Source organism: Ursus arctos, unplaced genomic scaffold (assembly GCF_023065955.2).
Source record: "Ursus arctos isolate Adak ecotype North America unplaced genomic scaffold, UrsArc2.0 scaffold_5, whole genome shotgun sequence".
Taxonomy (NCBI): domain Eukaryota; kingdom Metazoa; phylum Chordata; class Mammalia; order Carnivora; family Ursidae; genus Ursus; species Ursus arctos.
Window position 1 is genome coordinate 90,361,887 of NW_026623067.1, and position 23,796 is coordinate 90,385,682.

Sequence of the window (23,796 nt, forward strand, 5' to 3'; positions counted from 1 at the left end):
TGTTGAGAGCTGACCACATTTTGCAGGAAAACATTGTTCCTCTAATAGACATGTTGCAGAGCTCCGTGCCATCTTCTTTGTAGTCATGTGTGACTTCCTTGTACTTCCCCGATTATATTGTTTCCCTGATTTTTTAAAAATGAAAAAAGATTTTTCAATAGATAACTTCCCATTCATGCCAAATTTTAAAAGGCAGCCAAATAGGTGATCAATGAGGGTTCTGTGGCTGTCTTGACCATGATGATATAGTGTCTTCTGGTCCCCAGCTTTGACTAGGGCTTTCAGTTTAGTGTGAAGCAGTACAGGTTTGCAGAAGGACAGTCCTATCACCCTTTAATGAACACAGTTGAAGTACATCATGGAATTAGAAATATTTATTCAGAATATAAGAATGTTTGTAAAATATTATAAATGTCTCTGTATAAATAAATGGAGTTCTTCTTAAACAATTCTATATCAAATAACACAAAGTAGCTATTTTACAGCAGCTAAAACTAAAGGCATCTGGAAACATTTTAAAGCATACAAGTGAAGAATCTAAAAAATTACAAGGTATAGTACAGTGTTAAGGGGAAACTTTAATAAAATGAGACTTTTCAGTACAAACAGAATACTGACAGATGCAAACTTAGTCCCATGTGCTTTAGTAACTGACAGTACATTCAGGCAGGTTCTTCTAATTCAAGTGGTTTAAAAGGAGCACATTTTCAAATAATAGGAAACTTAAATCTCATGCAAAGTACGTCTTGATAATGTGTCTAGAAACTGATTAGGAATAGAAAAGTGAACGTGTGTCATCTTTGCATTAGGTTCAAACAGAAGATTAGTAGGGGCTCTCATTCATTTGGCAGTCGTGACACGAGCACTCAGTGAATTCTGTGAGTTCTACAAACAACATTTTCCACATGGATTTGATTTGCAGAAAGTGCAAAAGTGAAAGTTACAGCAAGAACTAACTAAAAGCAGGTCATTGGTGTGAATGTGGGGGAGTTTGTGTGTAGCTTGCTGCTTCATTCTGCTGAGCTGGTATTTCAGATGATCAGTGGGTAAGTGATTTCTAGCAGCCTCGACTATGGAAAAATCAAGCACTGTTAGTCAAGGATCTAGTTACTCAACAGCAGTTGCTGTTACGGGGCAGAATGATTTCTTGTCTCGGCCACATGCAAGAGCTCACTTGCATTTGAGTAGAGAATTTATCCAATATAACTCTTAATCAAAAATGCAACCATTGTATGTGCAATAGTCTTCCTCTATACAGGAATTGGTAAAACAAGAATGCAGGTCCAGCTGCTTTTCAGCTTGTATTCTTTTTCCACTTGCTTGTATTTTAACAGCCATCGAGTGCTCAGTGACGATACGGTGGCAGCAGCCAGCATTACATTGGTAGTTCTGGGTCCAGTTCTAAAAAGTCAATGCTTGGCAGCCGAAGACATGTATCTACTAGTGAATCACATGTAATCAGTTAGAAAGTAACTAACTTCAAGTGTGTGAAACGGGGAACTTCAGAAGGCCACAGATTCACAGCTAACTTCAGCCTGGCCTACAGAAACACGAGGTTTCCAGGGACCAGAATAGGATTCGGATAAACCTCAGTGAGAAATAAGTGTGCAGCAAGTATCATTTCTTGTCAGGCCATTCCAGATAAATAGAAAAATATTTGCTATATGATTTTTTTAATACTATTGTTCTACAAAGCTGTCACTGCAGAAAAAAACCTCAAAAATGTTACTTCTTATCCCCCCCTCCCTAAAAACCTTGGCAACCCTATCAACTGCACCCTCATTCAATTCAATTCAGAAATATCATCAGAATTCTTTCCCTTTTGGCCTCCAAAAATTTTCTATCATCTCTGCTGCATCTAGAAATACAGGTACAGCTGTAAACTTAGCATGAACTTTTCACTTTACATAGTTTCATGGATGAGCCGTAACTCCCAGTTAGGCGTTTGCAAATGTCTTAAAAGTTTTGGGGATCCTTTGGGTGTTTTCTGTAGTTCCTGATGTCTTTCTCACTACTTAAAATACGAGCATGATACCCCAAACTCTCGAGAGCTTTAAGCTAATTGAGAGAGTTTAAAAATCATTGCAGGATAACTTTAGCGGGCTGCAGGAACACCTTCAGAAGGGAACAGGCAACTCTGGAGGTTCCTAACTCATGCCAGTGGCCTAGTCCGGTCCAGATGAGGTAAAACCATGGGGTGTTTTTTTCTTTTAAAATAATGGAATCAATGTGCAGGTAGGAACTAGATTTTCATATAGTTTCAAGTTTTTTTTTAGGATGAGGCCAGTAAGGATTTTACTACTTTAACAGTTTTTAAGAAGAAATCATATAGGCTCTAATTCGGACTGCCTTTCTGGAGTAGTTAGAATGTCAAGGCTCTAATTTAAAGTTCTCTGAGATCCCTGTAAAGTATTGCTGCCGGCTCAGAGGAAGACTTAGCAACAAGTGCAAGCATCTTAAAGGAGAATTAAGCAGTTATGCTTAACTGGCACTTAATTTTTTATTAACCTAACAAACATTCCAGTTTCAGGCAGCTTGGATGTTACCTTCAGAAAGCGGACGTGCTTGTAGATGAGCATGAATCAGAAATGGCTAATTACCTGCATTGGCAATGATGAAACATCTAGTGTACGTCTGGGGCCGGAGCAGGAGAGGCAGGAAGGGCATGATCTCAGCTGTCTGATCACTTAGGATATTTAATCATAAGGAACTTTCGGTGGAAGTCTCCAGGAGGACTCTTACCACCCGCGGGTCCACAGCAGTTTCGGCAGCTGGTGCACATGGGCTTTGGCAGAACCTCGGATCAGTTGGCAGGCCCACAGACTGATGCCACTCCAGCTGCAGACGGAAGTCTCTTTAGCTATGATTTTTACCTTAATTCAGCAGTGGGAAATACACTCCAAGGGAACTGTGAAATGGATCCTTTCTCCCCATGCTGCTTCTCTAAGAGCCAGAGATGGAACAGAGAAGGTGACTGCCTAAAAGGGGTAACCATTGAGGGAAGTGGAACACAAAAACATGGAAGTCGGAAGACTTTTAACCTCCTACAAGTTAAATCAGTGTCATTGTTCACCTTTGATGGAGAGGTTAATATAAACCAGCTGCTATTTAGAAAGAAAAACTCAGGTTATAAGAAAGCATTCAGGTACGTGCATTGATTTAATCAGTGTGGTTTCAGTGGGCCCCACAATTAGCATAAACAAATGCCTGTTGGTTCACCTCCAAGAAGGATCTTGTCTTAGGGAGTATTTGAAAAATACAAGGAAAGGAAATCAACTACTGCTTTTTTTTTTTTATTCCACACATTTATAAAAGTAACAGTTTTTCTGGGGAAATAGTTTTCACCCAATCACCACATATTTACGTTGAAGTATAAATTCAAAAGGAGGCCAGGTAGGGTCAGTAATACTGGGGCTTATAATGGAGGAGCTGAGACCTCTTGGGTCTGGAAGAGTTACATGACCCTAAAGGGTGAATTTTCTTTTTACTTGGACCAACAATGGTAGACAGAAGTTAGCAGACAGGGTTCTAGTCCTGGGTCAGCTATACTTTTCAGTGTTGGTGAAGATGAAAGCTGTTTTGATATCTGTTCAGTCCATAAACATCTCCCTCGGCAAACTGGAAAAATGGGGAAAACCAGTATTTTGTCTTTTAAACTTTTCTTTGCACATAACTTTTTCAGTCACATTTTCCTTATGACAAAATGAAACTTTTCCCAAAGTAAAAATTGACTTAAAAAAAAAATCACAAGAACCAACTTTGACTAAATGGTAGATTTGTAACAGAAACAGGAGCCAGTGGGCACTTTCACAGTGATCAAAGCAGCCAAAAGCTGCCTTCCAGACTGATAACGGTTTTTTTTGGTTTGGGGTGGCTTTTTGGGGGAAGATGGCAGCCTTACTGCTGGCCTCAGAAAGAAGGGTGGTTGCTTTTGGGAGAGAACTGCTGCAGCTGCTCTGCCCTCCAGGGCGGTGGCCGGAGTGGCCTCCATTGTACAGAAAGCTGAGGACTTTGTATCAGGTTGTCCGAAAGCAGATCTTCAGGTCATGGACATTGGGACTCTCATGTGGTGACCTGGTCACAAAACTTTGGGGATATAATTCTTGGGGGGACTGCGGGTGGCTCTTCAAGTACTACAGAATGAAAGGCAAGTGGTCCTTTAAAATGCATCAGGGTAGGCTAACTATAGAAGAACTGAAAGGCAGGCAACGGAATAATGAATTTAAGATGGAAGGCTTCCTGAAAGAACTCAGGTACTTTGGTCCTGGCCCAGCCCTGTCAGCATTTTGCTTGAAATTTAACCTGTTTAAGTACCATATACTAACCACCACTTTGGGGGAGGGGGGGCTGCAGGATAAAAGGAGGCCTCGGCGACCACTCCTTCGCCCCCTGCCTTTCGTAACAGCAGGAGTGAAGTCTCGAACTGGTGGTTCAGTAGCCGTCTCTTAAATAGGTGGGATCAGCGTGCAGAACACTCAGTGTCCTGCCTCTTGCCCTTAGAGAACTAGAGGCAGGTCTAGAGCTACGTAGGTACTCCTGTGGATGAATTTTGATTGATGCAGAACAGCAACTATGTGGTGCCCTGGGGTGGGCGAAAGTACTGCCAGTGCTCCTCTGCTCTTGAAACTCCGGATAAAATTCTAGTTCCAATGTACGTACCAACAGGATCATCTCAGCTCTAAGTCTTGGCTTTACTAAGGCTCCACTGGGAGGAAAATCCCACAGTCAGAAGAAAGTACCCTTCCAGCCCTGCCTCCACAGTGAGAGGTGAAAGAAGTGCTCATTCTCCCAAACAGTCGTTCAGGCGTAAGCCCTGGGGTTGCTGTCCCTGTAACTTCGAATGTATCTGGGACTGTAAGCCTATGTCCCATCCCCCTGTAATCTACCTCTCAGAGCACCTCTGAGTGACAGCCTGGGTCTCAGAGCTGGTGCGTGGGTCCCGAAAACCAAAGCCTGGTTGTAGTAAGCAAATCAGCAGTTCTAGAGGCTGAAGACACCCCGTCTGCACTCCCACACGTGTCCGTGTTTATCCCTGAAGAACAAAGAAAAGAAACTGGGGATGACAGGTCCAGTCACTACCAAAAAGAGAAGGGAAGAAGCGACAATCTTACAAAACAAATGCCAAGGGTACCACTGCTGCACAGGCTCCATAGCGGAACGCGTGGGAGAGTGGCCGCCCGTGCGGGAGGCAGAAGCAAGGCCTCCCGAGCGTGGCGCACAGAGCGGGTCTTTACACGCTGGCCATGGGCCCAGAGGGGAGGAACAGAATCCTCTGGCTAGAGTCTGCACGGTGTCACCAGGCCACTTGTCCCTGGAGCTGAGTCCGTGGCACCAGGCCACTTGTCCCTGGAGCTGAGTCCGTGGTACTCCACGGTGCAGGCGCTGACCTACCTGCCAACCTCGTCTTTTGTCACTCTCCCACCAGGTGCTCCGGCTCCCGGGGCCCGTCTCTGCCCGGTGACCCGCCAGAGTTCAGCTTCCATAGGCAGAGCTTTGGCGCGCAAGTGCCGGTTAAAGTGAAGTCTCGTTGGTGTGCGGCCTGGAGTTCTCCTCCTCCAGCAGAGCTATTCTTTGCTTGAGCATCCTCACTTGGGTCTCGTGTCTCTCCACCATGGCCATCATCTGAGACTCCAACTTCTTCAGTTTGTTCTGATGCTTCTTCTTTGCTTTTTCATAGGCAGCCACCAGGTTGCTGTGTGGAAGCGGGGGGAGGGAGAAGGAAGAGTCATCTGAGCAGTGTGGAGACACACACTGTCCTGTCTGCTGGGTAAACAGGTCCAGCGAGGTCACTCAGCCTCTACAGAATTGAAATCAAGTATTCAGCACTCGTGGCCATTCACCTGTTGGCTTACATACAGTTCGTTTCCATGCTAGAGGCTTGTCCCTAATCTCTTAGGAAGGGTGTAAACCAAAAACCCAGACTAGCCACATCCAAAATAGGTAAGCGAAAAGGCAGGTGAATTCCAGAAATCTGCCATTTAAATACAAGTAATGAGGGGGCGTCTGGGTGTCTCAGTCCGTGAAGCATCTGCCTTCAGCTCAGGTCATGATCTCAGGTCCTGGGATCGAGTCCCACACGGGTTCCTTGCTCAGTGGGGAGCCTATGTCTCCCTCTGCCTGCTGCTCCCCCTGCTTATGCGTGTGCTCGCTGACAAAATCTTTTAAAAATAAATAAAGTGATAAGCCTGTTTGTTGTCCATGGCTGCCTGCAACAGACGGTCCAGTCTAAGTTACCAGGAGTATTCCTCAAGCCCTGCAGTCTTAAGTGACCTCGCCTAGGAGGAGGGCAGAGAGGCTCTGATGACTTTACGCTTTGGGCTGGTGGAATGTGGAGCACAAGGCCATCAGCTAATGCTGCCAGCCAAACCAGCTTATTCTCTAAGCCTCGCTGAACTGCCTCCCTGAAAGCCTGCTGGGAAGAGAGCAGGGAGTAAGCCCAGGGCCCGTAAGTTCTAATGCCTGCTCTGGGCCAGAAGAGCAGCCCAGTCCCTTCCATGTGCAGTTACGTCCTCCCAGCGTGGTCTGAACACTGACTCTCTGGGATTCCCAAAACCCTCTCAGGAGAGGGGCCTTGGATATCCTTTACCTCAAGTCCCTGTGAAGCCAGGTGTTCCCGATTTATTTCACAACAGTGTATTGCTCGTAGAAGTGGAGGTGCGAATCTAGCTGCCTTCTGTTAAACCAGACGTTAAAGAGATTTGCAGATTGTAAAAACAGTGCCACTTTTCTAATTATCTTCTTGGAAAATAGTTTTTTAAATAAATGCCAATGGTATTAATGTGACCAATGTATTATTATTATTTTGAAATTTTTTTGGCAAACAAAAACTTTCAAAAATTTGTCTCGGTTTTAGTTTCTAAAGTGAGATTTATCAATAGATAAGTAATTTATTAGAACAAAGTCCTTTGGGTTCCTCAGTGTTTTATGAGCATAAAGGGGTCCTGAGCCCAAAAGCCTGGCTCAGTTGGTAGTGTAACTCTTAATCTTGGGGTCATGAGTTAGAGCCCCATGTTGGGGGCCAGAGTTTACTTTAAAAGTAAAAACTGTTGCTCATATAAAAGTTCTATAGCCAATTTTGCTTGGCAAATGTTGGCTTAAACACCATCTTTTTTTTTTTTTTTTTTAAATTGTATGACTTCAGAACCTTCGCTGTAGGAATTGTTAAGGGGACCGTAGTATGCTGCATTTCTCAAGCATATCTGGCCCAAGGACAGGCCTTTACTAATAAGCATTTCTTAGTTTTCTATGAAACACTCTGGGAAATGATGCTTTAGGGAAGGCCAGGCCTGGGGTGGGGTGGGCTGGTGAGGACTTTCCATTCCCTAGAGCTGGCTCCCAGCAATTAAGGAAATGCCCTCCCTGGTGTAGGAGTCCAGGCACCATTGGGAATCCGTAAATGGAGACTTTACCTGTTGGCTCGCTTTAGGTCATTCACAAACTCTGCTGATTGCTGGTGTCGGATTTCACTGCTCTTGGTCAGTCTTTCCAAGGCGCTCACCAACTCTTGAACTCGGGCCTTTAACTTCTTTTCTCTGTATGGAGGAGACACAAAGCGTGCCTGGAGTAACCTGACAAGATCAGGGCGGTGGCTGTTACCCTGGAAGCCATGGCAAAGAGGAGGAGGGTTGAGCTTGCCAAGCCAAAAGGCATGTGTGAAAAGGAAGGTACTGGAGGTACCTAGAGGTCCCCTCAGGTCCAGAACATCTCACCCCTGCATTCTTGAAGGCTGATAAGGGCCCTTAAGAGAGCTCCGATCGCAGTACACGTCACAAAGGAACAAGACAGGCGGTTGTAGCCGTCCAGATGAGGAACGAGTACAGCTGGACCACAAAATCTAATCTGAGTTCCACACCCCCTTTTCCAGGTGTGCTAATAAACATCTCTTGAATCACTGAGAACAGAAACCTCTGGTCTGGCAGCCTACCTTGGACAAGTCCCGACTCCGTGAATCAACACGATCCTACTTTGCAAAAATAAAAACCAGTAGTGATGGAGCAGAAATTGATACTCTGATTTTAAAGGTCCTTGGTTCCCGCTTTAAAGTATTTAGATTAGATTTGCACTTTGACAACCTCCCTTCCCCAAGGCTTCAAGTTCCTTGGGCTCTTTACTGCTGGGGTAAGCCAAAGTCACTGACTTAGGGTTCAGTTCCAGGAGGTTTCTAGTGTCCAGCGCGCTTCCTGTCTTCCTCTGACTCCTTCGAGCATAAGACCTGGGCAGGGAAACACTCATGAGCGCCCTTCCTCAAGAGGCCCCCCTGTCACAGGGACAGTGTCACTGCAGCATCACAGGGCCCTGTGCAGCACAAATCCGCTCGTTATTTGTCAGAGGGCGGGAGAGAACGCACGTGTGCGAGCGAGCGCACCAGCAGGGGGAGCTGCAGGCCCAGGGAGAAGCAGGCTCCTGCTGAGCAGGGACCCTGACGAGGGACTCCATCCCAGGACCCTGGGATCATGACCTGAGCCAAAGGCAGACGCTTGACCAACTGAGCCACCCAGGCGCCCCCAATCTGCGGGCTCCCCCAGTGGTATGTAGGCTCTGAGGTGGTGAAGACCTTACCCAAACATATCCCCAGTGCTGAGCACCGCGCCCAGGTGACAGCTTCTTGGTGACAATAGTTGTTAAAACAGCTTCTGAACAACTCCCTGATTCTTTGGAGCACACAAGAAACCAGATTTATGGAAGAAATTCCTCTAGAAATGATTCATGAGTATGAGGAATGTACTTGAGCACAGCTGCTTTGGAAGGCAGTCTGCAAGGATCTAGCAAAATAAAAAAAAAATGAACCTATCTCTTGCCGAGGCAACCTGATTTCCAGAAATTTTTCTCACAGTACTTCAGTATTGGTTACAACATCTAAGAATGGGAGTCAGGCAACCGGTTAGATTCAGCAAGGTATAATGGTTCTACTGAACTACTCTGCAATTATTTAAAAAAAAAACAAAAACAAACAAAACGCCTCAGATCAACATGCACCGGCACCAGAAAAGTGTCTGCTGTATTGTCAAGTGAAAAGGGTGACTTCTACTGGGTGCCAGTTTTGCAAAAACAACTAAAAATCGGAGTGTGAATGCTGACCTACCAGAACAGCAGACCAGAGAGCTGCCCACCGACCCCCAATGGTGACCCCTGGAGGGAGCGGACTGAAGGCTTTCATGTTCTACTTTACTCACTTCTGCATCGCTTGAAGGTTTTATAATTTTGTATGCTTTTTGGGAAGTCTGTGAGAGCCAGACTCAGTGGTTCCGCTTCCTGTAGGAGGGCTAAGGGGGGGTGACCCCCCAGGTGGAGGGCTTTCAGATGTTCAGAGGGTTCAGCCTGCCTGGCCTTTCAAATATCTTTTACATTTCTGCCTCCAGCTACTGTGAGCGCAAGTCAAGCTTTTCAAGCTCATTAGTGAAAGAATTGCAACACAAAAATCTAGTCCTGCTTTTGTGAGTGAGGATGGAGGGAGAACGATCTTTTTAAAGGAAACCTAACAACCAGCTCTAAGTCCCAGGACTCCGGATTCCTCAGCGAATCCTCCCACCTGCCCCAAGGAAGCCAGAGCCACTGCAGAGGAATTCCTGAGGAATGTGGATCTCCCCTGGGCCCTAGCAGCCACCAGGAAATCCCCGATCTGCTTGCATTTCCTACTGAAATCCAGAGAGGGAACATTTCCTAGCAGAAGTGAGAAGTGTCTTGGGACGGTGGGGCCCTACAGACATCCCTCCGTTGCAGAGGGAGGGCTAGGAAAACAGGAAAGAGTTCTCCCCCTCCCCTCTGGCTATTAAGAATGGGGAAGGGGTTATTTGTCCTCGATTTTGTTACTGTTTCGATTCTTTTCTTTTTCATTCTAAAGTTATATTAACAGTGTAAAGGGAAAAAAGAAAATGGTGAAGAGAATTTAAAATGTCACCATGAAGTCAGTAAATTCAAAACAAAAACTGCCCAGAGCAGCACCCCTCCCCCCACCCATTACATCCACACCACCAGCAGAGTACAGAAATCCCAGCCTCACCACGAAACAAAGGGTTCCTTTGCCAGTACCCAGGCCCCTGGGGGACAGGAGGGAGCTTTCCAGACCTGGCAGGCTCCAATGGGGGACGGAACCCAGGAAGACAGGAGAGGCCCTCAAAGACCCTGCCCCACCCCCTCGGGGTGGGGAGCACGCTGGGAGCTGAGAACTACCCCCAAGAGCTCCCTGGGCCTCAGGAAGGAGACCGAGGTGCACTGGTCTGTACAGTGCCCAGGACCGAACTAAGACGCTGATATATTTAACAATATAAAGACGACGAGGCCAAACCTCAAACCTAAACCTAAAATGTGGGTTACTTTACCTGTTTCCATCTGAGTGAGGCCTCCAATGAGCTCATCGACTGAAACTCTACAAACTACTTTGAAGGACAATGAAAGAGGACTTTACCTCCATTTTGAACTTAGTCTGTACTTTTTAACTAAGTTTTTCTTTCGAGCTTCTCTCTCAACTCAGGCAGAAGACCAATGGGCAAAGCATCCCCTTGAAGGGAACCGAAACTACCCCCTCAAAAGCAACAACGCCTGCCCTGAGCCAGCAAGACCCGGCATGACCGACCCCAAGTCCGTGATCAACCTTGACTGCCCAGCTGCACGTACACACGGACCTTTGTCCCACCTTTTCCTTAATATGAACGTAGGCCTGTTTTCAGCACTTGGGAGGCAGTATTTGAGACATTAGTCCCCCGTCTTCCCGGTGTTGGCCGCACTGAAATAAATTCCTGTGTCACCACTTGTCCCCCTGCCTTCCGATGTTGTGGGGGCGAGTGGTGGAACCTGGTGTTTGGGACCCCTGCGCCCCAGCGACACTGCACACCCGCGCCCCCAGGACGGCAGCACCGGCCATGGCGGCTGGTCCGCACTTGGCCGTGCTGGTAGTGTGAATACGCACCAAAATTTGAAGACTTGATATGAAAAAAGAATAAAATAATGATTACATGTTGAAATGGTATTTTGGATGTACTGGGCTAAACACGTTATTTTTTTAAGTTTCAAACGTGGTTACTAAAAACGTACAGTTAGCCACGTGGCTTGCACGTGTGACCTGCGTTCTACCCCCAGGGGGCAGCGCGGCCCCGGAGCGCGGCAGGCAGCACCGCACCAGGCCTGGCCCTGGACTCCGCCGCAGGAGGGTTGGGGGGAGGCCCCGAACCGCAGCTTGAGAAGCACCCAGGTGATCCTAACTACCGAGCAAACTGGGGAAACTGGTAAATCAAAGTGTTCTTCACCTGGTGCTGTGGATGGACCACATGTGTCTTGGAGAAGGCCCTGGATCCGAATGCGAAATTACACGCAGGGGCACACTTTCTGGTCTAACCGCTTTCCTCAGTTTCTCAAAGGTCGACTGGGATACGAATCCAGGTCACCTTGGAACCTCAACCATTCATGTCCTGTTCCTTCTATAGACGTTTCTAGTTCTAATTTTCTTGGCCTTCAGCTGAGAAACATGTACAGTTTGTCTAGATAAATAAGGCTAACGCAAGCACCTTCCGGCTCCACACGAGGACGCGAGTCAACGTCAAACCCTACCCCTTCCATTCGCCCCTGCCACGCGGTGTTTTCTGCAGTGCCCAGAACGGCATTATCCCTTCCTTTTTCCCCGTGTCTGACTCAGGCACACCCGCCCCCAGCAGCAGGTGAAAAGTCACTGTGGGGTCCCACTCACACGGTGCAACCCCCTGGCACGGCCCTGCGTGTGTAGTTGCAGGGCCTCCCGCTCCACCAAAAACGAGGGTTCTTCCTGCTTCCCAAGGGTCCTGTAAACCTCACTCTGACCACACAGCCAGGGGGGCGGTCTTTATCTTCAATGTCAGCCCCGTAAGTGGTGGGGTACCTGCACGCGGGGTCTGGGAGGTGCCCGGCAGGGCTCTTGGGCCTCCTGTGAGGGGGGTACGCTATCCCCAAAACGAAAAGGCGGGGGCCAGACTGTAATCACAAACCTAAATGTGGCAGGCACTGGGGGAGCAAAGGGCAAGGGGCTTTATGGCCACCAGGACACCTGCACGGGCATCATCAGCCCAAACCACGGGAGGCGCGGCCACGCGGCCACAGGGCCACATGGCCCGCAATCACTCAGTAATTGCTGGAGAGACACAAGGAGTCATGGCGGGAATCATCTGGGAGTGTGGTTCCTCTCTCCCTCGCCTTCTACTGCTTAACACCAGTGGGCTTGTCACCACTGCCACGGCTCCTCAGGCAGCCCGATCTCCTACGCTGCTGTTCTGTTGGACCCTCACTTCCCTGCCCGCACCTTCCCCTCCTCCTCTCTTCCTTCCTCACCTGCACTCCCAAGTGCCCGCACTGCAGCTGCACCAGCCGTCCGTCCGGCTTCTGCACGGATCCTGGCTTGCGCCGCCTCAGAATCCCCGAGTGTGGAGGACGTGGGCTTGGACTTGCCTCTCTCCGTTCCCACCAGTCCCATTCCCAAGACTAACGACATGCTAGAAGCTTCCACTTCTTTATCTCCAGGCCCTCCCTTGGATCTCTGGACTTGTCTATTTGACATCTCAGCTTAACAGGTGTCTTCTATTTAACACACCTGAAGCAGGACCTTCCAGAGGACCCCTGCAGCCCACCCTTGCTCCCGTCAGCAGACAGCAACACTGCTGTCCAGCAGCCGATGCGTCTTCAGTAAGCCCAACCCCTCCCTCTCCCGGGCCTCCACCTCCGCTCCACAGTGTCCCCACCCACCAAGTGTCGGGAAGTTTCTGCCCCGCCACCCCGGTCCAGGCTGCCCTCGTTTCTCACCTGGGCAGCCCTGAGAGCCCACTAACTGGTTTGTCCGCCTCGCCTCTGCACCCTCGAGCCTGGTTTTCACAGAGCAGCCGGCTCATTCTTTACTATGACAGATCAGATCCTATTGTTGTCCTTCAGTGCCTTCCACCTGCACTGGGCGGGACGTCTGTGGTCTTACCGGCCCAACCTCTAAGGCCTTGCCCGACCTGACCTCTGCCCGTCCAGTCTTGGGGGTCACCCTCACCCTTGCAGGCTGGAACCCTCTCAGTCCTCAGCACACACCATGCTCTTTCCCAATGCACACCATGGACTAGCTTCCCCCTGCCTGGGATGTGCTGCTTCCACTTGGCTACCTTTCCTCCTCCTCATCTTGGCTTAAATGTCACCTCGAGGAAGCCCACCCTGACTGCCCATCTGAACACATGTCCCAGGGTTATGATGTCACAGCACCCTGTCACTTCCTCCATATTATTCATTGCAATCTCTAATCTAAAAATCACCTCCACAGTGACTGCATCACATCACCCTAGTTACTTCCTTCATGGTCGTCACCGGGCTCTGCCAATACACTCATTTTCTGGAAATGCAGGCAGCAGTAACAGCGATCTCTAAGTCCTTCACAGGGATGGAATGACTGACTTCTCACCACAGCCCTTGGAGGTCAGTACTGTTAGTATTCCTCTCGTTCTCTAGAAGAGGAACTCGGGGCCCAGGTAAGAGACTTGCCAGGATGCCCACAGAACTGGGAGCCACACCAGGGGCTGTGTGCGAGCCCGAGGTCTTGGGCACCTTGCCGTGGTTCATAAAGGGGGCAGGTGCTAGAGACGTCTAGTGAAGAGCACACCCCGTGGCCCCGACGAGGGCGCCCCCGGTAGCGATGTTCTGTGGTACTGTGGGGGGTGTGGCTGTATTTAGCCCGAGTAGCAGCGAGATAATCACGACCGGCTAGCGTTTTGGCCCAGACTTCCTAAGACCCTGTTTCCTGCCCGGGAAATGCAGGCGCGTGTTCACAGGCTTGCTGCTACCTTTGCCTGCGGGGTGCTCTCCGTTGCCCTGCCTTTAAGAGATCACAGCTAAGGCCTTCTCTCTCTGAGCCTCTGGAACATGAAGGGGATGATGGAAGTGCACAGAGATCTCAGTTACCCAGGCTACGCCCAGCCTCAACCCTAGGGGTGAGCCCTGGTTTTTACTGGTGCCCTTTGGGGCCCTGGCTCTAGAGCTCTGCAAGTTATTTACGTAGGTCCATGATTTATTTACAGAACTCTAAGCACAGTTTGGGTGGTCTGACTGCCAGTATACATCAGCCAAATACGAAGAAAGTTTAATAAAACAGCACCTTTTAAAATACTGGCCTTACCACCAAAATGGTGAGACTTCTGCTTTTGATCCCTGGGGGCTCCCTCTTTCAAAGGACCCCAAGTAATTCCCTTTTCATTCCACTATGTATATGGCTCCAAAACACTATTAATCTGTAGCCGCTAATAAGAGGGGCCAACCAGCACCATCTTTTGTCCTCTCATGGACGCATATTTCCTACAAATCTGGAAGATTTCTAGAGCTGGGCAGGTATTTGTGGAACTTGGACATGGCTTTGAACTGAGGAGGCTTGTGGTCAGCACCTGTGGGGCCACAGAGACGAGCTGGAAGACACACTGGGCGGGGACAGGAAAGCTTTGGGAACATGAGTGTCCTACTGGGGGGGACGAGAGGAGGGATCCACGGCTTGGGTCAGGGGCACGAAGCGAAGAGTGTGCTCCTGGAAAGATGAATATAATTTGTATTGTAAGTCAGAATTCCGAAGAAGGGGCCAATTCCAAAGTGCAGGAGGAGACGGATTAGAATTTGTTTTGGACGTGCTGTGTTCTGAAGCCCTAGCATGGTATTGGGAAGAGCTCGCTGTCCAGTGGGCAGAGAGGAACGTGGCTGAGAGACTTGAGGGAGCACTTAGAAGGAACGAAGTCATCCAAGTTGAGGTCACATACCTGGGTGAGTATGTCTCGATCCCCACCCAAAAAGGACTCCCCTTTTGCAGGGGGCGGTGGGTGAGACGGGGAGGGGAGGCTGGAACCAGGGACATGAGAAGCGGAGCAATGATGTGCTCTGTGACAGAAGGAAATTCAGGGCACAGGAGCCAAAGAAACACCAAACAAACCCACGTTACGGCACACAGATGTGAGCGCTTAGAACGGGAGGTTACGGTGTGAGGGCAGGAGCAGCAGCAAAGTGAAGTCCCCGAGGCACAAGGGAGAGCAAACGGTCGGTGTGGGTCAGGGTGGGAGGGGGCCTGTGACAGGAGGTGAGGGTGGAGAAACCGTCCGATCACACGCGTGCTAAGGAGTTTGGACACTGCTGCAAGCCACTGGAGGGTTTTACGTAACAAGGTGAGCTGGGTAGAATCCTAAAATGGCCCCCACGATTGCAGGGCCTTAATATGACACACCTTCTCCCAGTTATTCAATCCAAAACGAATCTAGGTGCTGCTGTGAGAGAATTTCGCAGATGTAATTAAGGCCCCAAACAGCTGATCTTAAGATAAGGAGATTATTCTGGGTAGACTTGACCTAATTAGATGAGCCCTTTAAAGGGGCCGGGCTCCTCCTGGAGGAGATTTAAAGCAGGCAAGGCTGGGGCGGGGGTGTTCTCCTCGCTGACTTGCAGGCTGGAGGGGGCTGGGCAGGAGCTTTGTCAGAGGCCTCCCGCGCCGAGTCACCCCAGGCCCACGGCCAGCAAGGAAACGCCATGTCAGCCCTACAACCACAAGGAAGTGACCTGCGGACAGGCAGAAGCCGAAGGCAGATTCTTCTGGCGAGCCTCAGATGAGAACGCAGCCCTACGCAGAGAAGCCGGTCGCTGTGTCCAGACTCCCGCCCATGGACACAGGACGCCATGAGCTAATAAATGGGCGTCGTTTCAAGCCACTCAGCTTGTGGTGACTTGCTACACGGCAACAGAACCCTGATCCAGGGTAACCATCAGATTGGCACTGTGCAGAGTCCCTTCGTGAGGCTGAAGGCTGCCCCCCCTCCCTGAGGCTTTCCCGGGAGCGTGTTCTGTGCTCAGGCCCCCGCCCCGCAGCCCGCTTGCCCCTTCTCCCCCAACGCCGGCTGCAAGCCCCGCCGCCTGGCTCTGAAACCTCTTTTCTTGGCTCTCGGTCGCTCCTGCTGGTGGCTGCGTCAGGGTCCACCGTCTGGAGGCATCAGGGGTCGCCTCCTGAGTGACTTGAGCACTGGTGTGGCCCCGTGGGCCGGGGGCGATGGGGGATCCCACCTGAGTCTGAGATGCTGCCCCCTGCGCCTGCCCCGTGCTGCGTGGGCCGGCTGCACATCCAGCGGGGGCCCATCAGATCTGGCGTCTCTGCTGAGACCCACCTGCCCCAGAGGTCCCCTCGAGGGGATGTGACACGTGGTCCCTCTCCAAGCAGCAGTGGCTTGTCACTCACCAGAGAGAGAAAAGGATGTCTGTGCGCTCCTCTGCTTGAAGAGTCGGGCGCATCTGGTCCCTGGACTGAGTGGCTGCTGTCACGTGTGCATTGCCTTTGGACGGCGTTTTACAGAAAGATCTGGCACACATGCAGGCACAAGTGCCCAATCCCGGTTCCCTAAAGGGCTCAGCAGAGCCCCCACGGGGCCTGCCACTAAATGCCCCGGGCCCATCCCCAGCTGGAGCAGGCTGGCCGGTCCCCCAGGGGCCGTGTGGGGCTGGAGCCAGGTCCCGATCGCCCACCCAGCGGGGTCCTGCCAGGTGCACGTGGACTCCTCTGAGGCAGTCCCCGTGTCACAAGCCCCCTTCCCAGCTCTCCCCTGTCCTCTAGCGCTGAAGAGCACAGCATCCCTACCTCTTCCCCAATATGACCGGGGGTCTGTGTGTTTGAGAAGTTTCCCCCTACCCCCAGCACTTCAGTTGCCCTCAGCACTTGGTAGACAGATGCACGGTCATGGACCAGCAGTGCAGACGTTCCCGTGTGCCCAGACCGCGCACACTGCAGTGCACAGAGCCTTCGGGGAGCCCACACAAGGGGGCTCAGCCCACACCACTGTGAGCACCTGTGCCAGCCCCCGGCCCAGCAGAGACGCTGAAGGCCCGCGGTGTCCCACCGCCTCCCTGTGTGGCCTTGCCGTCCAGTCTCCAGCCCACCCCCATCCCATGAAGAGCAGCCCCTGCCCCCCGCTGCCTCCCAAGAACAGGGCGGAGATGAAACAGCCTCTCCCCTCAGCTGCGCTCAGCCCGACGACGACGGCAGGCTACACAGACGCCCGATCGGCACAGGGAAGGCTGGTTTCCGAAAACGCTCTCAGCTGCAGGTTTACAGTTCCCTTCTCTGCTGGAAAGGTCATTCGCTGAAAGTTTACCAGGACCGAGAGCAAGAGAGGGACCAGAGGTGAAGAAGGGTTTCGTAGCACACAGCTGGTGCAGAACACAGCAAAAACTAGGCACCCCGATAAGAAAACTGAGCAAAACTGGAAGCATGGTCATCCAGATGGGGTTTGATGGTAACACTGGAGCCAGTAAAGCGCATAACTGTTCATGCAAGTGGAGGGGACGAAATCAGACCAGATGGCAGTGACACAGTCCATGTGTGATTGTCTGGAGTCCTGGTTTGGTTCCAAACAGAATGCTGGGAGAAGACACACACAGGGCGGGCTGGGTAGCAAAGGCTGGGGGCCGAAGCCCAGTGAGGTAGTAGCTAGTGGGGAGACCTGCCTGGGACAGGCCGTGACCTAGAACCAGCAACCCGGACGTCATGAGGCACCGTCCTGAGGGGTTTCTCCTCAAGAAAAGACCACCACTTCGCCTGTTCCCCAAGCCCCTCTCTACCCCTGCTCTTTGCAGCCAGCATGCCCGGCCCCACGGCGCTGGTGTTTGCAGCCATCTCTTTTAAACGGAGGACTATTTCTGAAAATACAGGGCAGATTCCCTCAACTGACTTCAACCACGAGTTTGGCACTGATTTAAGACCTTCAAAGAAGATGTTAGTTCCCACTTGATTTTTAAAAATAAAAACACCCCTAGACCTCAGCTCTCAGGTGTCCAAATCATATGCCCTCATGAAATGATTATTCCAGTTCCTAGGCTATATTTACAGTATAATGATGTTATTTTCCTTTTTCCTGTAGCCCTGTGGATTCTTTCTTGGCTCCATCTATCTGGGTCTTGATTAGAAATCCATGCTAACCAACTTATGGCTGGTTACTGGAAGCCCGTGGTGACTGACAGAACAAATGAAGTCTCTCTCTGTTTAGTCAGCGGAATCTGCATCTTACTTGTGCCAGTGAAGGCCTTGGGGGTTTGGGGAATTTGAAAAACTGAGGGGCTTAGCTTACAGATACAATATCCAAATGGCTCCCAGTTGGAAGCAGGGAGTGGATTTGCATCCCATGTTTCTAGCACAGTCAAGTCATTAGGATTTGTTGAGGGCATTTTCCCTGCACTGCTTTTTCTCTTCCTGCCTCAAGCAAAGCAATTACAACTTAACCTCATGGCCAGAGGCACTGGCAATGTGAGAGAGCTATTACAGCTTGGAAGGAAAGACACCAAGGGACAGTGAGTAAATCAGGAGGGTAGCGAAGTTCCCCACAAGGCAGCCTTCCATTCACCCTCTGCTTGGAGGCCACACCGTAACAGAAACAGCCCCGGCTGGATCAGGACAGCAGACGGAGCGGCTGCTGTCACCATGCCCTCTTACCCCAACCCCCAGAAATGATGGGAAACCCATTTCTAAAAAATCCTCAAGCATGTCAAGAATGCAAGGCACACTCTTTGTGTACCAGAAACCATGACCACTCATAAAAAATGAAAGGCAGACTTTGATTCTTCTTGAAAAGGGAAACCACAACTCAAAATGCACAGGGAAGAAAGCTGCTGTAAGAGGAGGAAAGGGATTCGGAGGTGCCCCAACCACAGGTACCAGCCATGCGAACAGGAGGGGACCAGACGCTTGGGCCACATCTGCACGGACAGATGTTGTCAGCCAGGATGACAGGAAGCCCAACAGTTGGGCTTGTGACCCAAAACCAAGAGTCACAAAACTCAACTCTAAAAAGAACTTACACTTGAGGAAACAGAGTTACTACAGCAGACAGAATAACATTTTTAGAATATATATAATAAATATCCTCAGATAGCCTCATCTTGTTAAAAAACGAAATGATAGATTTCATGACCAAAATGATAAAACTCAACATAGCCACACACCACAATGGATACAGCTAAAAACAAATTTGTGGAAAACTGAGCCAAAGAACCTTTCCAGAATGTCTAGGTGAGCTCCTGCACACTTGAAATGTTGGCTGGTTTGAATGTGAGATGTGCTGTAAGTGTAAAATATACACCAGATTTGAAGACTTAGCAAAAAGAAGAATGAAGAAGAAGATGAGGAGGAAGAAGGAAAACTATCTTATACATCTTTTAAAAAATACTAATTACATATTGAAATGGTATTTTGGATACACTGGGTTAAATAAAATAAATTTGAGTGGATTTACTGCTTTTTACTTTTTTTTTTTTTTTTTAAAGTACGCTCTACACTTAGTGTGGAGCCCAATGTGGGGCTTGAACTCCCAACCCTGAGATCAAGACCTGAGCTGAGATGAAGGGTCAGACACTTAACCAACTGAGCCACCCAGGTGCCCTCTTTTTACTTTTTGAATTTAACTACTAGAGAATGTGAAATTTCCTAGGTGTCTTGTGTTCCATGCCTACTGGATGCCATTGCAAAAGGGTGGCGGGAGTATGCCAAGGTACGACGTGGGAGACGGATCTGACGAGTCAGCATGTTTCTCCTTGCAGAAGGAGAGGGACAAGGGAGGGGAAGAAACACTGAGACCGCAGAGGAAGAATGTCCAAGGACTGAATAAGTACGAGGCCTTCTGATTGGGAAGAGCCAGTGATGTTGAAAGGAAGCGTTCCCACTAAACTTGGGAACGAGACAAAGATGACCGATCATCACCATTTAACACTGTCCTCGTCAATGCAAGAGCACAGCAAAAAAAGGCAAAGGAGGAGACATTTTCTGCTTGCAGGTGAAATGATTGCCTACATGCTCTCCCCTGCCACTCCCCTCTCAAAAGGCCTGGCGCCAGCAGGCCTTCTCCGTGTTGAGCCTCCAAGGCCCGGGTAAAAGTCAGACCTGCTGGCACCTGCTCCTTTCCTGTTATGACCCATGAAGAGCTGGCATGTGCAGCAAGAGAACCGGAAATACATCACTCACCGGGGTCATGGGAAGGGAGCTTACCTACGGATGGCATTGGCGAACTCCGCAGCCAGCTCGCTGTCGCTACACGTTGTCCTTAGTTCAGCCAGTGACAGAGCGGGGGAGGCGGCATCAGCACATTCCTGAGGACAGCAGACACATTCTGGTTAGCCCTGGAGCCAGGCCTGAGAGCACCTTGGAAGTGCAGGGCAGCTCTGCCCCACTTCTCTGGACCTTTGCAGGCTGGCTAGTGGACGATGGGGACTCCCAGCGTGCTCTGAGCACTCCGCCCACGTTCTCCCACTGAGTCATCGTGGTGACCCTCCAGCCTCCGGACACCTCTCTCTGCCCCACGCTCCGCCTGCCCTGCCTTCCCCACCCCTCTCTATCTTGGTCCTGCAGACCGGAGCCCCTCTGCCAGCCCGTGGGATCTGCTGAGATTCCAGCACCCTCTCTCTCTGTGCATCAGCTCCCACATGATGTTAACATTTCTTAGGAGTGCTTCAAGACAGCAGCGGCTCTGGCTCGCCCGGTGCCTCTCCGTGAACGTGTGCGGTCGTATCCGTTGCACAGAGACAGGCCCAGCTCGTTGGCTGGAGGGGAGATTTAAAGCAAGCCCTGTGCAGCCAGAGTGGATGTGCGAGCTCCCGACCTTGCCTGCCGCCTGTTTCTATAAGGCCTGCAGGCTAAGCATTGTTTGCTATTTTTAAACTCCTGACCATTTTGTGATGTGTACAAACTATATGAAATTTCAGTGTCCGTGAAGGAAGTGTTATTAGCACACAGCCCACGCCCCTTTGTGTCTGCACGGGGTCTGCTTTCACACTGCAGTTCTGGAACGGCCCAGGTCCGTACTTGCAGAGGGGCCTGTGTGACCTGAAGACCGTAAGATAATGACTGCTGTCTTCCTGACAGCGTGGCAACCCCTCCTACAGACCGCCCGCCTCATCTACCACCAAACAAGGCCAAATGAATGGCCCAGAAGGGAGATTTCACTGAAACAGTAAATGGATCTGATATTTGAAAGACAAGGTAATCAGCTTACAATAATTTCATTACCTAAACCACACAAGGTACTCTCACAAAGCTTCTTACTTGAATGTAAAAAAAAAATTTAAAAATAAAACCACCTGGCCTTTTCCATTCAATTTCTGTACTTTGAAGCCATTCCACACAGCACAGTGTTTCCCCCAGTCAAAGCAAACAGCAAGAACGAGGGGGGAATGCTCAGCTCGTGCGCTTTCTGGCAAGAACCTGGTAGGTCCGTTCCCACCACACCCTAAGAACACTCAGGCGAACACTGGAGCTCTGTCTCTCAGCTCTGTCCCGCAGTGACTGGTGACAGACTCAAATGGCTCTACAAAGATTCGTAAGGTGTTGGCGTGGAAGGGGAAACCCCATTTTCTTGAGCCCCAGATATGACCATAGGAGACTCTTTGTAGGCTGCCGCCCACCCAGACTCCCCTCCGCAGGCGCGGGCAGATGGTTTCACGGGGCCTCTCACAGTGACCTCTCCTAAGCCCAGACTGGGGCACGTGATCCCCCGCTGCAAAGCCTTCGTGATTCCTCACTGTCCTCAGGACAGCAGAGCCGCCTCCACTCTTCAGTCGATGTACGAATATTCCTCTTCCCTCTGGGTCTTGCCCTTGGCGTTCCACTGGCTTACGGGGGACTGGCTTCTCGGCCCCAACCGTCTCCATCGAGCTAGCTGCCATTCCACTGGCTTTCAGTGCAGGAAACCTGTCCCAAACCTCCACGCCTGGGTTCTGTGTCGGGCCCGTGGCCTCCCGTCGTACTAGGATTGGTCCTTGGTCTTAGGTCATCGTGTTAAAATCGTCTGTTTGCCCATCAGTGTCCCTCTCTGGAACAGAAACTCCTCGAACAGCCTCTGGACCGCAGCAGGACCGGCTCACATCTATCTCGTGAATGGGTGACAGGCAAGCACCCAGGTCTGGGGAGAGATGGCCCAGCCGGGTGCCACGAATGTGACCGTCGCCTGTGGCCTTAGACCAGCAAGTCAGCGTCTGCCCCGGGTCCTGCGCTGGAAACAACCTGGGGTTCGGAGAAGCTAGTGTTTATTAGGAACAGAAAGTACAACGTGGAATACAGAATTTCAGTACCCTGGGACGAGGGATCTAATTCTTTAGGGTCTGGAGTATTTTTTTCTCCCATGGGATATTTGGAATAATCCTGAGATATGGTATGATGGATGAGCTTAGATTCTAGAGAAAAAGACTTCTGGGCTCATGGGAGTGTGAGCTTGCTGGATGACACCACCTGTGAGCCCACGCTCTGTGACAGCCTGTGTGTGACCCAGGGCCTGCCTTCCTCCCCTGCCTCAGCAGCTTCCTGCTTCCCGTCTCGCTGACGGCAGAAATGCCAACAGAAGCTGAGGTGGCAACACGGATGAGAGGATGAGGGCCATTAGCCAAATTCGGGTTAAATCCTGATTCTGCATTTATCAGCTGTGAGACCCCCTCACTTCTTGTGAGCCTCGCTTCTCCCGTGTAAATGGGGTCACCCACTCCTTCCTCGGCGCTGAGATTTATAGGAGGCCCACAGATGCGATGATCGGTACAGGTGTGACCAACAGGCCACAGGCGACGGTCACGGTGCCAGGCCCCTGGACGACAGTGCAGATCACCCCTGATCAGACTGTGGCACCGGAAATGCTGTAACTAGTACCTAAAGTGCGATTAAAACATGGATTTGGTTTCTTCACACTCAAAATGGAACCTTCTTTAAGATCTGTGGAAAGGCTTGCAGTTCCCATGCAAATAAGGACACTGACTCCACGGGGCAGGGAGACAGTGTGGGAGGCACGGCCGGGCCGGGGGTCCCCACGCCCTCGCTCCTACCTTGCCGGGCTTGTCCTTGCCGCCGCCGCTGCTGGAACTCAGGGACCGCAGGCGCTGCTCCTTCTGCTCCTCCACTTCGGACTTCAGGTGCTCGATGTGCACCAGGTAGGCCTGCTCCTGGGCCTCCCGCGTGCTCAGCTTCAGCTCCAGGGCCTTCTTCTCCTTCTCCAGGAGGTAGAGCTGGGCCTTCAGCTCGGCCATCTCCTCCTGCGGAGCACAGAGGGTATGAGGCACCCACGCTGTGGGAGCAGGACCAGGCGTGGGAAAGCAGGCCGGTGACAAGGGTGTCCGAGGCTGCGACCCACACCCTGCAGTGGAGCTACCACTTGGCCGCCGGGACAAGATGACCAGGAGACGAGCCAGCTGCCCCCGTCCTCTGAAGGACTGACATGTGGACAAAGCCACGTGCTTTGTCTCTTGATGGACCCGAACGGAGATAAATGAAGGATAGTTACAGGCAAGCAGATTTTGGTTCACTGTAAGAAAAACCCTTTGAACAACTGGAACATCCCCTCCCAGCCACTCCTTGCCCCCCTCCGTGGGCACACCTGTCTCTGTTGGAAACCAGTTTTCCAGCATGCACTGGCCGTGCTCCGTCAGTCAGAGAGGTTGTGAAGGAGGGCCATCCACACAAGGCTGGGTCTGACTAGCTCCCTTCCAGTTCCCATTTCCTTTTCCATTTTCTATGGCCCTGACCCACATATTCAACCCTCCGTTGGCGCCCTGCAGCGGAGCCGGGTGGGGGTGTGTGCCCACAGCAAGCATATCACCTCGGCTCTTACCTACTTCAGGAGGCCCAAGTGAAATCCACAGAAACCGAGTCCTTCACAGGTGACCACCCACCTGATAACTTCTCAAAGGGTCTCAGAGAAGTCCAGTTGGAGTCGCTCCAAAACAGGGACCAGGAGCCAGATAACAACAGCCACCCGCATTTACTGAGCATGTGACACCGCTTTAGAGGTTTATACAAAGTAACCCACTTAATCCTTCCAACTTGAG

General features: G+C 50.7%; 1 protein-coding gene across 5 annotated transcripts in view; it reads right to left on the reverse strand.

Annotated features, from left to right (window-relative positions):
* Nucleotides 1–359: 359 nt before the first annotated feature.
* The window catches only part of MCC (MCC regulator of WNT signaling pathway), a 374,574-nt gene continuing 351,137 nt past the window's right edge, over nt 360–23,796 (reverse strand). For all 5 annotated transcript variants that reach the window (XM_044383954.3, XM_057307354.1, XM_026498446.4 and 2 more), the window contains 4 exons: nt 22,798–23,004; nt 19,982–20,082; nt 7,410–7,532; nt 360–5,692 (listed from right to left, as the gene is read on the reverse strand). In XM_044383954.3, the coding sequence (XP_044239889.1) occupies nt 5,512–5,692; nt 7,410–7,532; nt 19,982–20,082; nt 22,798–23,004 (612 nt within the window). In that variant the 3' untranslated portion in view covers nt 360–5,511. The remainder of the gene's footprint in view (nt 5,693–7,409; nt 7,533–19,981; nt 20,083–22,797; nt 23,005–23,796) is intronic.